General features: G+C 46.8%; 1 protein-coding gene across 1 annotated transcript; it reads right to left on the bottom strand.

Moving 5' to 3' along the window:
- Window positions 1-9,065: 9,065 nt before the first annotated feature.
- On the bottom strand, window positions 9,066-11,291 carry LOC103638910 (BOI-related E3 ubiquitin-protein ligase 1). Its single transcript, XM_008661700.4, has 4 exons — window positions 10,947-11,291; window positions 10,734-10,843; window positions 10,310-10,590; window positions 9,066-10,225 (listed from the first exon to the last, which is right to left on the bottom strand). The coding sequence occupies exons 1-4, from the start codon at window positions 11,012-11,014 to the stop codon at window positions 9,686-9,688; spliced, it is 999 nt and encodes a 332-aa protein (XP_008659922.1). The 5' UTR covers window positions 11,015-11,291; the 3' UTR covers window positions 9,066-9,685.
- Window positions 11,292-12,358: the final 1,067 nt, after the last annotated feature.

Genomic DNA, 12,358 nt, shown 5'->3' with positions numbered 1-12,358 from the left:
CACACTTGTAGCAAACTTTCTTGGAGCGGGACTTGTAGTCTTTCCCTCTCCTTTGCTTGAGGATTTGGCGGAAGCTCTTGATGACGAGCGCCATTTCCTCATTGTCAAGCTTGGAGGCGTCGATTGGTTGTCTACTTGGTGTAGACTCCTCCTTCTTGTCCTCCGTCGCCTTGAATGCGACGGGTTGAGCCTCGGATGTAGATGGATCATCAAGCTCGTTGATCTTCCTCGAGCCTTCGATCATGCACTCAAAACTTACAAAATTCCCGATAACTTCCTCGGGGGTCATTTTAGTATATCTAGGATTACCACGAATTAATTGAACTTGAGTAGGGTTAAGGAAAATAAGTGATCTTAGAATAACCTTAACCACCTCGTGGTCGTCCCACTTTATACTCCCGAGGTTGCGCACTTGGTTCACCAAGGTCTTGAGCCGGTTGTACATGTGTTGTGGCTCTTCCCCTTTGCGAAGCCGGAACCGACCGAGCTCCCCCTCGATCGTTTCCCGCTTGGTGATCTTGGTGAGCTCATCTCCTTCGTGCGCGGTTTTGAGCACATCCCAAACCTCCTTGGCGCTCTTCAACCCTTGCACTTTGTTATACTCCTCTCTACTTAAAGAGGCGAGGAGTATCGTTGTCGCTTGAGAGTTGAAGTGCTCGATTTGGGCCACCTCATCCTCATCATAATCCTTGTCCCCTACGGATGGTACCTGTGCACCAAACTCAACAACATCCCATATACTTTTGTGGAGTGAGGTTAGATGAAATCGCATTAAATCACTCCACCTAGCATAATCTTCACCATCAAAAGTTGGTGGTTTGCCTAATGGGACGGAAAGTAAAGGTGCATGTTTAGAAATGCGAGGGTAGTGTAGAGGGATCTTACTAAACTTCTTACGCTCTTGGCGTTTAGAAGTTACGGAGGGTGCATCAGAGTCGGAGGTTGATGTTGATGAAGTGTCGGTCTCGTAGTAGACCACCTTCCTCATCCTCTTGTGCTTGTCCCCACTCCGACGCGGCTTGTGGGAAGAAGATTTTTCCTTCTTCTCTTTGTGGTGAGAAGAAGATTTCTTCTCCTTCCCTTTGTTGGAGGAGATCTTCTTCTTCTCCCTCCTCTTGGTGCGGGACTCTTCCGATGAAGTGCTCCCTTGGCTTGTAGTGGGCTTTTCGCCGGTCTCCATCTCCTTCTTAGCGTGATCTCCCGACATCACTTCGAGCGGTTAGGCTCTAATGAAGCACCGGGCTACGATACCAATTGATAGTCGCCTAGAGGGGGGGTGAATAGGGCGAAACTGAAATTTACAAATATAAACACAACTACAAGCCGGGTTAGCGTTAGTAATAAGGAAACGAGTCCGCGAGAGAGGGCGCAAAACAAATCCCAAGCGAATAAGCAAGTGAGACACGGAGATTTGTTTTACCGAGGTTCGGTTCTTGCAAACCTACTCCCCGTTGAGGAGGCCACAAAGGCCGGGTCTCTTTCAACCCTTCCCTCTCTCAAACGATCCCACGGACCGAGTGAGCTTTCTCTTCTCAATCACTTGGAACACAAAGTTCCCACAAGGACCACCACAAGTTTGGTGTCTCTTGTCTCAATTACAAGTGAGTTTGATCGCAATGAAAGAATCAAGAACGGAGAAAGCAATCCAAGCGCAAGAGCTCGAAAGAACACAAGCAAATCACTCTCTCTAGTCACTATTGTGTTGTGTGGAATTTGGAGAGGATTTGATCTCTTTGGTGTGTCTAGAATTGAATGCTAGAGCTCTTGTAGTAGTTGGGAAGTGGAAAACTTGGATGCAATGAATGGTGGGGTGGTTGGGGTATTTATAGCCCCAACCACCAAAAGTGGCCGTTGGAAGGCTGTCTGTTCGATGGCACACCGGACAGTCCGGTGCACACCGGACAGTCCGGTGCCCCCGCCACGTCATCAGTGCCGTTGGAAATTGACCGTTGGAGTTCTGACTTCTGGGCCCCCCTTGATGTCCGGTGGCGCACCGGACATGCACTGTTCACTGTCCGGTGCGCCGGCATGGGCGACTCTGACTTCTGCGCGCGCTGCGCGCACATTAAATGCCGTTGCAGGTAGCCGTTGGCGCGAAGTAGCCGTTGCTCCGAGGATGCACCAGACAGTCCGGTGTACACCGGACAGTCCGGTGAATTTTAGCGGAGCAGCTGAAGTGAAAACCCGAGGCAGGCGAGTTCCGGAGGCCGCCCTTCCTTGGAGCACCGGACATGTCCGGTGTACACCGGACAGTCCGGTGAATTATAGCGGAGTTGCCTCCGAAAATTCCCGAAGGTGGTGAGTTTGTGTTGAAGTCCTCTGGTGCACCGGACATGTCCGGTGGCGCACCGGACACTGTCCGGTGTACACCGGACAGTCCGGTGCCCCCCAGACCAGAGGTGCCTTCGGTTGCCTTTAGCTCTCTATTTGAACCCAACTTTGGTCCTTTTAATTAGCTTGATGTGAACCTTTGACACCTGTATAACTTATTAACTAGAGCAAACTAGTTAGTCCAAAGATTTGTGTTGGGCAATTCAACCACCAAAATTATATAGGAACTAGGTGTAAGCCTAATTCCCTTTCAGCTGGCGTCCGTGCAGCCCCCGCTGCTGGCGTCCGTGCGTCCGCGGCTGGTGGTCGTGCGCTCACGGCTCGCGGCTGGAAGTCCAGCGCGCCCGCGACTGGCGTCTGGCGGCCGGATCCGCGGCTGGCGCCCGCGATGGCAGCCGAGTGCGCGCCTGCTGCCCGCGGCTGGTGGTCCAGCGCGCCTAAGGCTGGCGGCTGGCGGCCGGATCCACGGCTGGAGGCCGCGCTCACGGATGGTGGCATGGCCAGCGGATGGATGCCGAGCCCGCGATGGCGTCTGGTGCCGGCGGCTGGAAGAAGATGAGACTAGGGTTTCGAAGCCCCTGGTTTTATTTTCTTTTACCCTCGACAACCGCCGCTGATGGGCTAGAACGCTGCATGGGCCAAGTTGTCTACGGATACACACAGAACCCCTAATTCCCCTTTTTAATATGGTTATGGTTCATTCAGACCCATACCCGTTTTATTAATTTGTACATATGTGTTAGTTTACATATTCTAGCAATTTTCTTTTGCATTTCTACTATATCATTAGTTAGATGTATCTAAATATTATGTTACAGTTGTAAAATATAACCGTGAATATGTGAATGTATATATGTGTTTGTGTACATTTTTTGCCTTTTATGTATTTTTTTTTAAAAAATGATGACACTACGCTACAGATTTAACTCTCACAATCAATATATATTTGATTTGTTCTTAGGGTTAAAAGAAATATACATTTACATATATTTGCAAATTCTTATATAACACATATATCATTAAATTAAATGTATCTAAAATTATTTTGAGAATCAACATAAGGTGATAGAGACTAGGGCATTGGCTGCGTCTTATTCAAAAAAAATGAATATTTCTGCCTAGAGACCATACCTTTTAAGCAGCAATTTAAATTGCCTATCACTAAGAGATCTACATCATGTCTTAATATGATGATTATCTATACATGTTCTTCTCATAAAATAATACTCTAGATACTTGGTCTACTCCATTACTGGAGATTACCTTATTTTTTTAAAAAAATAACAATTTGTGGCAATACATAATTAGGAGGTTATAACAACTTCGAATATCTATGACTTCAAAGAATTTTATAGGATAAACAATATTTTAATTTTACAACACGACCATTAAGGTTTTATATTTACCACATAGGTAACATAATAAATCGATGGTTATACCTTGTAGGAAAAATGCAAGGAATAAAGGAATTTGAGGAACTTGCTATCGATGGTAGCAATTATCTTGCATGGGCATCAGATATCAAAATTGGTTTTGCATCTAGAGGGATTTTACATACCATTAATGCACCTGACGCAAACAATCCAAATATAACTGATATTGCGAAGTACACTGCATTACTCTTGTTAAGGACTTCCATCCATAAAGATCTCAAGAAAGAATATCTTTTGGAAGAGAATCCTCGAAACCTATGGGTCGCACTTCAAGAACGTTATGAACAGCAAAAGGAAATTATATGTCCTGAAGCACAGCATGAGTGGAATCATCTACGCTTACAAGATTTTAAATCAGTAACTGATTACAATCATAGAGTTCATAACATATGCACAAGGTTGAAATTTTGTGAAAAAGAACCAACGGATGCAGAAAAGATACAAAAAACTTTATCAACTATGCACCCGTCAGACAGGGTATTGTGTAATCAATATCGTAAAGAGAACCACCAAGTTTATTCCCAGCTTATTCACTCACTAATTCAAGCCGAGAAGAATGATGAGTTACTTATGAAGAACCATCATTTACGACCAGTTGGTGCTGCACCTCTACCCGAGGTCCACCATGCACAGAATAAAGCTCTGAATAAAAGGAAATTTAATGGATCTCCACTTAGAAATCCAAAATTTCCTCCTGCTCATCGTGGTCGCAACTTTAAAAAGAACCTTAGGCATAAAGAAAACAAGAGAGCTCGTGGAAATGAAAAAATTGCAAATGACAAACCACGTCTTTGTCACAAGTGTGGTTGCAACACACATTTCGCAGCCACTTGCCGTACTCCTAAGCATTTGGTAGACCTTTATTTAAGGTCACTCCGAGATGGCAACAAAAGATCAAGATATGAAGCCCACTTCAATCAAGCTACTGAGAAAGATAAGGAGATTGGTTGTTCCAACAACAAGGCATCCGCTCAGCAGATGGACGACATGATGATTGAATACAACTCGGGCGACATATGTGGAGATCTAGTTTAGATATCTACTTCTGAAATTTGATACCCATATCATTTAAGTGTTGTAATAAAATTCATAGTTAGAAGTCATATTATATAGAGTTTGCTTAGGATTTGAAGATAGTTATTACAATAAGAGTTGTACTAATGATAGTACAAAAACTCATATATACCATAATATTATTATTGTAATATTGATATCAGATACCATATGTATGTATAAATAAATATTTAATAAAATAAAGAATTAATCACATAATTCTTGTTATTAATATAGATGTCTACCGGAAATGGTTCATTGGAGGAGGAATTATGCCTTGTGGATAGCTGTACCACAAACTCTATATTAACTGAGATAAAATATTTCCAGACTTTAAAGAAAAGGGAAGGAAATGTTTTAACAATTGCTGGAAGAGATGCATTGATAGTTGGTTCTGGCAGAGCCATTATCACTCTTCCAATGGGTACTCAAATTGTGATCGAGAATGCTTTATTATATCCCGATTCAACTCGTACCTTATTAAGTTATAGAGATATTCGTAAGAATGGGATCCATGTGGAAACATATGAAGAAAATAAAGAAGAATATCTACTTCTTACCAAACCTACTGAATATGGCAAACAGATATGTGAAAAAATTCCAACTCTAGAATCCGGATTATATTATACATACATCAAGCCCATTGAACATGTTACATACAAGGTAATTTTTCAGAATGTCGATGCATTTCAAATTTGGCATGATCGACTAGGGCACCCAGGTATCGGGATGATGAGAAAAATTATCACCAATTCGATTGGTCATGATTTGACTAAAGCAAAATTTCTCAAATCTTCAGATTATATATGCACTGCATGTGCTACAGGGAAATTGATTTTAAGACCTTCACCTCTTAAAATCCGAGCGGAACCACTTAGATTTCTTGAAAGAATTCAAGGCGATATTTGTGGCCCAATTGAGCCATCTTCTGGACCGTTCAGATATTTTATGGTTTTAATCGATGCATCTACAAGATGGTCACATGTGTGTTTACTGTCAACTAGAAACCATGCTTTTGCTAAAATAATGTCACAAATTATAAAGCTAAAGGCACATTATCCTGAACATCGGATCCAATCGATCCGAATGGACAATGCTGCTGAATTCTCCTCCCATGCCTTTAATGATTATTGTATGGCTTTAGGAATTCAGGTTCAGCACTCAGTCCCATATGTCCACACTCAAAATGGTTTGGCTGAATCTTTAATCAAAAGAATAAAGCTCGTTGCGCGTCCATTACTAATGAATTGCTCTTTGCCTACGTCATGTTGGGGTCATGCAGTTTTACACTCTGCCGACCTACTACAACTAAGACCAACTGCATATCATGACTCCTCTCCCTTGGAGTTAGTACGAGGGGACCCTCCTAGGATTTCCCATTTGCGTAAATTCGGGTGTGCCGTTTATATACCGATATCACCACCACAGCGTACCTCTATGGGCCCCCACAGAAAGTTAGGGATTTATGTGGGTTACCAATCTCCGTCAATAATAAAGTATTTAGAACCCCTAACGGGTGATCTATTTACGGCCCGGTTCGCTGATTGTATTTTTAATGAGGAGCATTTCCCGGCATTAGGGGGAGATTTCAAGTACCAGAAAGGAGAATGCCGAGAAATTGATTGGGATGCGAAGAGTATCTCCTCCTCAGATCCCCGTACTAAAGAAAATGAACTCCAAGTTCAGAAAATTATTGGTTTGCAAAATATTGCAAATAACCTGCCTGATGCATTCACTAATTACAAAGGTGTAATAAAGTCTTTCATTCCTGCTAGGAACGCGCCTGAAAGAGTGGAGGTACCAAACAAAACCACTCAAAATCCTACTAATAAAAGGGGGAGAAGTAAGGCAACCAATAAGGATTCGCCTCCTTTAAAGAAAAGAAAGACGGTAAATGCACATCAACAACAAGTTAATGAAACACAATGTGGAATTGATACACAACCCTCTTCGAATGCGCACATAGTCGAAGAAGTAATATCGGAAAACCCGAGGACCATGGATATGGGAAATCCTGATGTGTCCTTAAGGGTAGATGAACTTGCTACCAATTATATTGAAACTGGTGAAACCTTTGACCGCAAGGCTACTGTAGTCGACTCTTATTTCTCTGAACAAGTTGCTGACATCCTTAATGATCTAGATCCTAAATCCATGGTAGAGTGTAGAAAACGCTCAGACTGGAATCAGTGGAAAGAAGCTATTGAAAAAGAGATTGCCTCGCTTTATAAAAGAGAAGTATTCTCGGAAGTGATGTTAACACCTAAAGGCACCTTCCCAGTAGGATACAAGTGGGTTTTCGTTCGTAAGCGAAACGAAAACAACGAAGTGGTGAGATATAAAGCAAGGTTAGTAGCACAAGGCTTTACGCAAAAGCCCGGCATTGATTATAATGAAACATACTCTCCAGTAATGAGTGGTATAACATTTCGATACTTAATTTCACTGGCAGTACAAAATCGTCTATCTTTGCAGTTGATGGACGTAGTAACCGCATATTTATATGGGTCACTGGATTCGGAAATTTATATGAAAGTTCCAGATGGAATAAATATACCGAATCCATCGGCAAATCGTAACATGTATTGTGTAAAGTTGAAAAAGTCACTATATGGCTTAAAACAATCAGGGCGAATGTGGTACAATCGCTTAAGTGATTTCCTTTCTCTTAAAGGATACACTAATAATGATGATTGTCCATGTGTGTTCATTAAAAAGTCCTCCACTGGATTTTGTATCATTTCAGTATATGTTGATGACCTCAATATTATTGGAAACGAAAAAGATATAAATGAAGCACGTCATCATTTAAAGACGGAATTTGAGATGAAGGATTTGGGTCAAACCAAATTTTGTTTAGGTATTCAACTTGAATATTTACCTTCAGGATTTTTTATATATCAATCGGCATATATCCAGAAAGTATTAGAGAAATTCAATATGGATAAAGCATATCCAGTCAAAACTCCTATGGTTGTAAGATCTCTCGATATGAATAAAGATCCTTTTCGACCAAAGGATGAAGGAGAAGAGATTTTGGGTTCTGAATTTCCATATCTCAGTGCTATTGGAGCACTCATGTATCTTGCAAATAATTCCCGGCCGGACATTGCATTTGCAGTGAATTTACTTGCGAGATATAGTGCAGCTCCTACAAAACGTCATTGGACCGGAATTAAGAATATTTTTAGATATCTTAATGGCACGAGAGATCTTGGTCTTTTCTATAGTAGAAGTCAAGACCCTACTTTAATTGGATATACTGATGCTGGCTATTTATCTGATCCCCATAATGCCAGATCTCAAACCGGTTTTGTATTTTTACAGGGTGGAACTGCTATCTCTTGGAAATCATCCAAACAAACTTTGGTAGCTACCTCCACTAATCATTCTGAAATTATTGCATTATATGAAGCCTCTAAGGAGTGTACTTGGCTTCGCAGAATGATAAACCACATAACGCAGTCATGTGGCATTGGTTCAATTAACTCACCAACCATTATCTATGAAGATAATGTTGCCTGTGTTGTTCAGATGGAGACTGGTTATATAAAAAGTAATATTACAAAACATATTGCTCCAAAATTGTTTTACCCTCATGAGTTACAAAAGGATGGGGAAATAAACATTTTGCAAACTAAGTCATGTGATAATCTTGGTGACTTATTTACAAAGTCATTACCATATTCCACATTTTCGAAATATGTTAAAGGAATAGGTATGAGACGACTTAGAGATTTGCAGGAATCAGGGGGAGTATCACTCTCCAAAATATAACCTAGTTGACATTATATTATACTCTTTTCTTTCTATGGATTTTTCCCTCGATGAGGTTTTACCATATAAAGTTTTTAATGAGGTAATATCAACATAGGATATATGTCATATCATCTATTTTTCCCACAGGGTTTTTACAAGATAATAATAGACATAATAGATTAGAGATTGTTAGTTTATATATTCCAAGTTGATCTCAATAAAATGGATTCGATCAAGGGGGAGTGTTAAGAATTAATTCAACGGTGATCTCATCTTTATGAAAAGACACTCGTTCAGAAAAAGGTACAACCGTTCGTCGCCAGGATGCATGAAGCAAAGGACTCCGGGAAATAGAGATAGTTAGTGATTAGGTGTCTGTTAGAAAAGGTGTCTGTTAGTGAAAAGTTGTAACTCTTTCTCTCTCTCTGTAATCCACGAAAGGGTACAAAGACACCTCTTCACTGTGTATAAATATGTACTAGATCAATAGAAAGGGACTACGAGTTCTCATTCTCTGTTCACACAACCGTTTACAATTAACACAATTCATCAATCGTTGGCCAAAGCCTGCAACCGCACGCCGCGCACCCCCATTCCTCCTCTTCCAAGGCCTGCGCGGCGAACAACCGACAGCGCAGCCGCGACGCGCGCCCGTACCCCCGATGGGGATCGCACGGCGCGGCCCACGACGGATGGCGATGGGCGATGCCGAGATCGTCACGTCACGTGATCGGCCGCGTCTCCCGCCACTACTACGCATCACGCGAATCCCCGCCTCGCCTTTAACGCATCGTCCGTCGTCCCCAACCCCAAGGCGCTGCTGCTCACGTAGGAGGCTACCAGCAACCGCAGGGACAGGGCAAAGCCATTAATTAATCTCAGGCGGTAAAAAAGTCCACAGGAACCGAGGCAGAGAGAGAGCACGATCCTATTCCTACCGGCACTATACGAAGAGAAAAAATGATTGTAATGAACAAATGAGCAAAAAAAACAGAGAAATAAAAAGTAATGCGCTCCACTCCACTACACAATTTGCCATCGTTCATTCCCCATTTTCACCTGCCATTCCTTTTGGCAGGAGCACCATTTTTTTTAACCTTTCCCTCCCGCTACGAGACGAACACTTGCACCGTGCCGGTGACCGCGCCACGGCACACGGGGCAGGCAGCGGCGACAGCTGCGGCGGCAAAGGGGGCGGCGGGGACGGCGGGCTCGCACTCGGCGCAGACGCAGAGGTGGCGGCAAGGGAGCAGCACGACGGAGGCCGACCGCCGCCTGCACGCCCGGCACGGCCTGGCCGGCGGCGGGGCGATCTCCACCACCCTGTCCGGGTCGACGAAGCACGACCCGGCGTCGTCCGCCGCGTTGCCCCCTTCCTCGGCGTCGGTGGCCTTGCCCCTCGCCTGCTGCAGCTGCGCGTGGAGCGCCGCGGCCGTGGACTGGTCCGCGAGCTCCTTTGCCTGCCACGCCGCCGCCTCCGCCCTCAGCCGCGCGACCCGATCCTCCAGGTCGGCGCGGCGCCGCGCGGCCTCCCAGGCCTCCGACTCCTTCTCCCTTATCCGCCGAGCAGCAGCCGCCTCGGCCGCGCCGACGAGCGAACGGTAGTGCCGCCGCCGGGTGTCGGCCAGCGCGCGCCGGAGCCTCTCCGCCTGTAAGGCGACAAGGAGGAGCCCATTAGCTAGCTCTGTTAACGGAGGGCCGGCCGATATAGGTGGCGATCAAGCGGGTCTTACGTGCTCCTGGATCAGCCGTTCCATCTCGTCCTTGTGCTGGTCGCGCTGCGCGGCGAGCTCTTCGGAGAGGAGGAGACACGACGCCGAGGCCGAGGACGTGCACGGCACGTGCTCCGAGCCCTCGTCCAAGTCGAGCCGGAGGCCCGTCGCCGGCCGCTTGTGCAGTTGCGCCAGGTTGATGAACTTGGGCCCCTGCGCCTGTGGTTGCTGCTGCTGCAACGACAAGAGCTGCCGGGACACGGGGTCCGCCTCGCGCTGCCGCTTCTTCCCGCCGCCGCAACCTATGTGCGCACACCAACCCAACAGATAAGTCCTCGCGTTCGCGACCTTCTCATCACCATCCGAAAGCAGAGCACAAGCGTGCCGCCCAAGAAGACGAAATCTGCTGAGGAACCAAGGAGGACGCTTTGTTTGGTCTGGTTACCTCCATGCGAGAAGTCGGGCGGAGCGTGCTGCTGCGCCGTAGTAGCCTCCTTCTGCGCCTGATGCAGCTCCATCGCCGCCGCCAACCGGCTGCCCTCCGGCGCGCCGCCGCTGGCAAACCAGGCGCTCAAATCACACATCCGAATCCGATCCGCAGACCGACGATCAACTCGGAAGAAACGATTAGAAGATGTACAGCGGCGACGGCAGGTACCTGACGAGGAAAGGGGACTCGCGGTGGTGGTGGTGGTGGTGGTGGTGATAATGCGCCTGCACCGCCATTGCTGGAGCCAGGTCCCAAACCAATCAGCCAGGCGAGGCGACGGACGTGTGGAAGCACGCGCGCGCCAAGCGTGTGAGAGTAGGAGGACGGAGAGAGTCGCGGGCAACGCGAACGAACAGGTCCGCCTCCTCGTCCTCGTTTAAGAGGGCGTCATGGAGAGCGTGGGCGCGGGCGCGGGCGTGGCTTCCAGCTCCTGTATTTCTCTCACTGTCAAGTACGTTTGGTCTGGTTCATACAGAACGATTTTAGGCCGGCATGGCAACTAATAATTACTTCCTCCGTTTATTTTTAGTTGTCGCTAGATAGTTCAATTTTACACTATCCAGCGATAACTGGTTCAGCCAACAGCCCATTGTAGGGCAGGTCAGCGTTTATACGTGTCGAGATAATTTTAGGTAGAACATATATTAGATAAAAAATCAATTGTTGGCGCCAATCACTGTCGGCGTTCCGAGACCGGGGGGTCCCTGAGCCGACGAGTGAATGTCGCCGCGTGCTCCAGCCCAGATGGGTCGAGCGCGAGGCCGAGCGCGAAGGGGGGAGAGCGAGGCGGTCGGAGACCGGCGTGAGAGAGGTGGGAATCCCGCGGCCTTCGTGTTCGTCCCGCGCCCAGGTCGGGTGCGCTTGCAGTAGGGGGTTACAAGCGTCCACGCGGGAGAGTGAGCGAGCGGCCTCAAGCGAGCGCGTACCTCGTCCTCGTCCCCGCGCGGCCAACCTCCTCTAAGAGGGCCCTGGTCCTTCCTTTTATAGGCGTAAGGAGAAGATCCAGGTGTACAATGGGGGGTGTAGCAGAGTGCTACGTGTCTAGCAGGGGAGAGCCAGCGCCCTAAGTACATGCCGTTGTGGCAGCCGGAGAGATCTTGGCACCCAGCTGGTGTCGGGGACCATAATTAGGGGTACCCTCAAGACTCCTAATTCTCAGATGGTAACCCCCATCATCATAAAGCTGCAAAGGCCTGATGGGTGCGACTAAGTCAGGGATCAGTCCATTCGAGCGACTCGATCACGCCTCGCCCGAGCCTAGCCTCGGACAAGGGCGGCCGACCCTGGAGGATTTCCGTCTCGCCCGAGGCCCCCCTCCAACGGCGAACATATTTCCGTCTCGCCCGAGGCCCTGCCTTCGCTAAGAAGCAACCCTGACTAAATCGCCACACCGACCGACCAAGTCGCAGGAGCATTTAATGCAAAGGTGGCCTGACACCTTTATCCTGACGCGCGCCCCCCAGCAGAGCCGAAGTGACCGACGTCACTTCGCCGCTCCACTGACCGGCCTGACAGAAGGACAGTGCCGCCTGCGCCACTCCGACTGCGGTGCCATTTGACAGAGTGAGGCTGACAGGCAG

The sequence above is a fragment of the Zea mays genome, chromosome 9, assembly GCF_902167145.1.
Source record: "Zea mays cultivar B73 chromosome 9, Zm-B73-REFERENCE-NAM-5.0, whole genome shotgun sequence".
NCBI lineage: Eukaryota > Viridiplantae > Streptophyta > Magnoliopsida > Poales > Poaceae > Zea > Zea mays.
This window is presented reverse-complemented; position numbering and strand designations above follow the sequence as displayed.

Coding starts and splice junctions, on each gene's coding strand:
- LOC103638910 (XM_008661700.4), bottom strand. CDS start 11,014: ATGGCGGTGCAGGCGCATTATCACCACCACCACCACCACCACCACCGC. Junction 10,844..10,946: donor GAGTCCCCTTTCCTCGTCAG/GTACCTGCCGTC, acceptor CTGGTTTGCCAG/CGGCGGCGCGCCGGAGGGCA. Junction 10,591..10,733: donor GCCCGACTTCTCGCATGGAG/GTAACCAGACCA, acceptor GTGCGCACATAG/GTTGCGGCGGCGGGAAGAAG.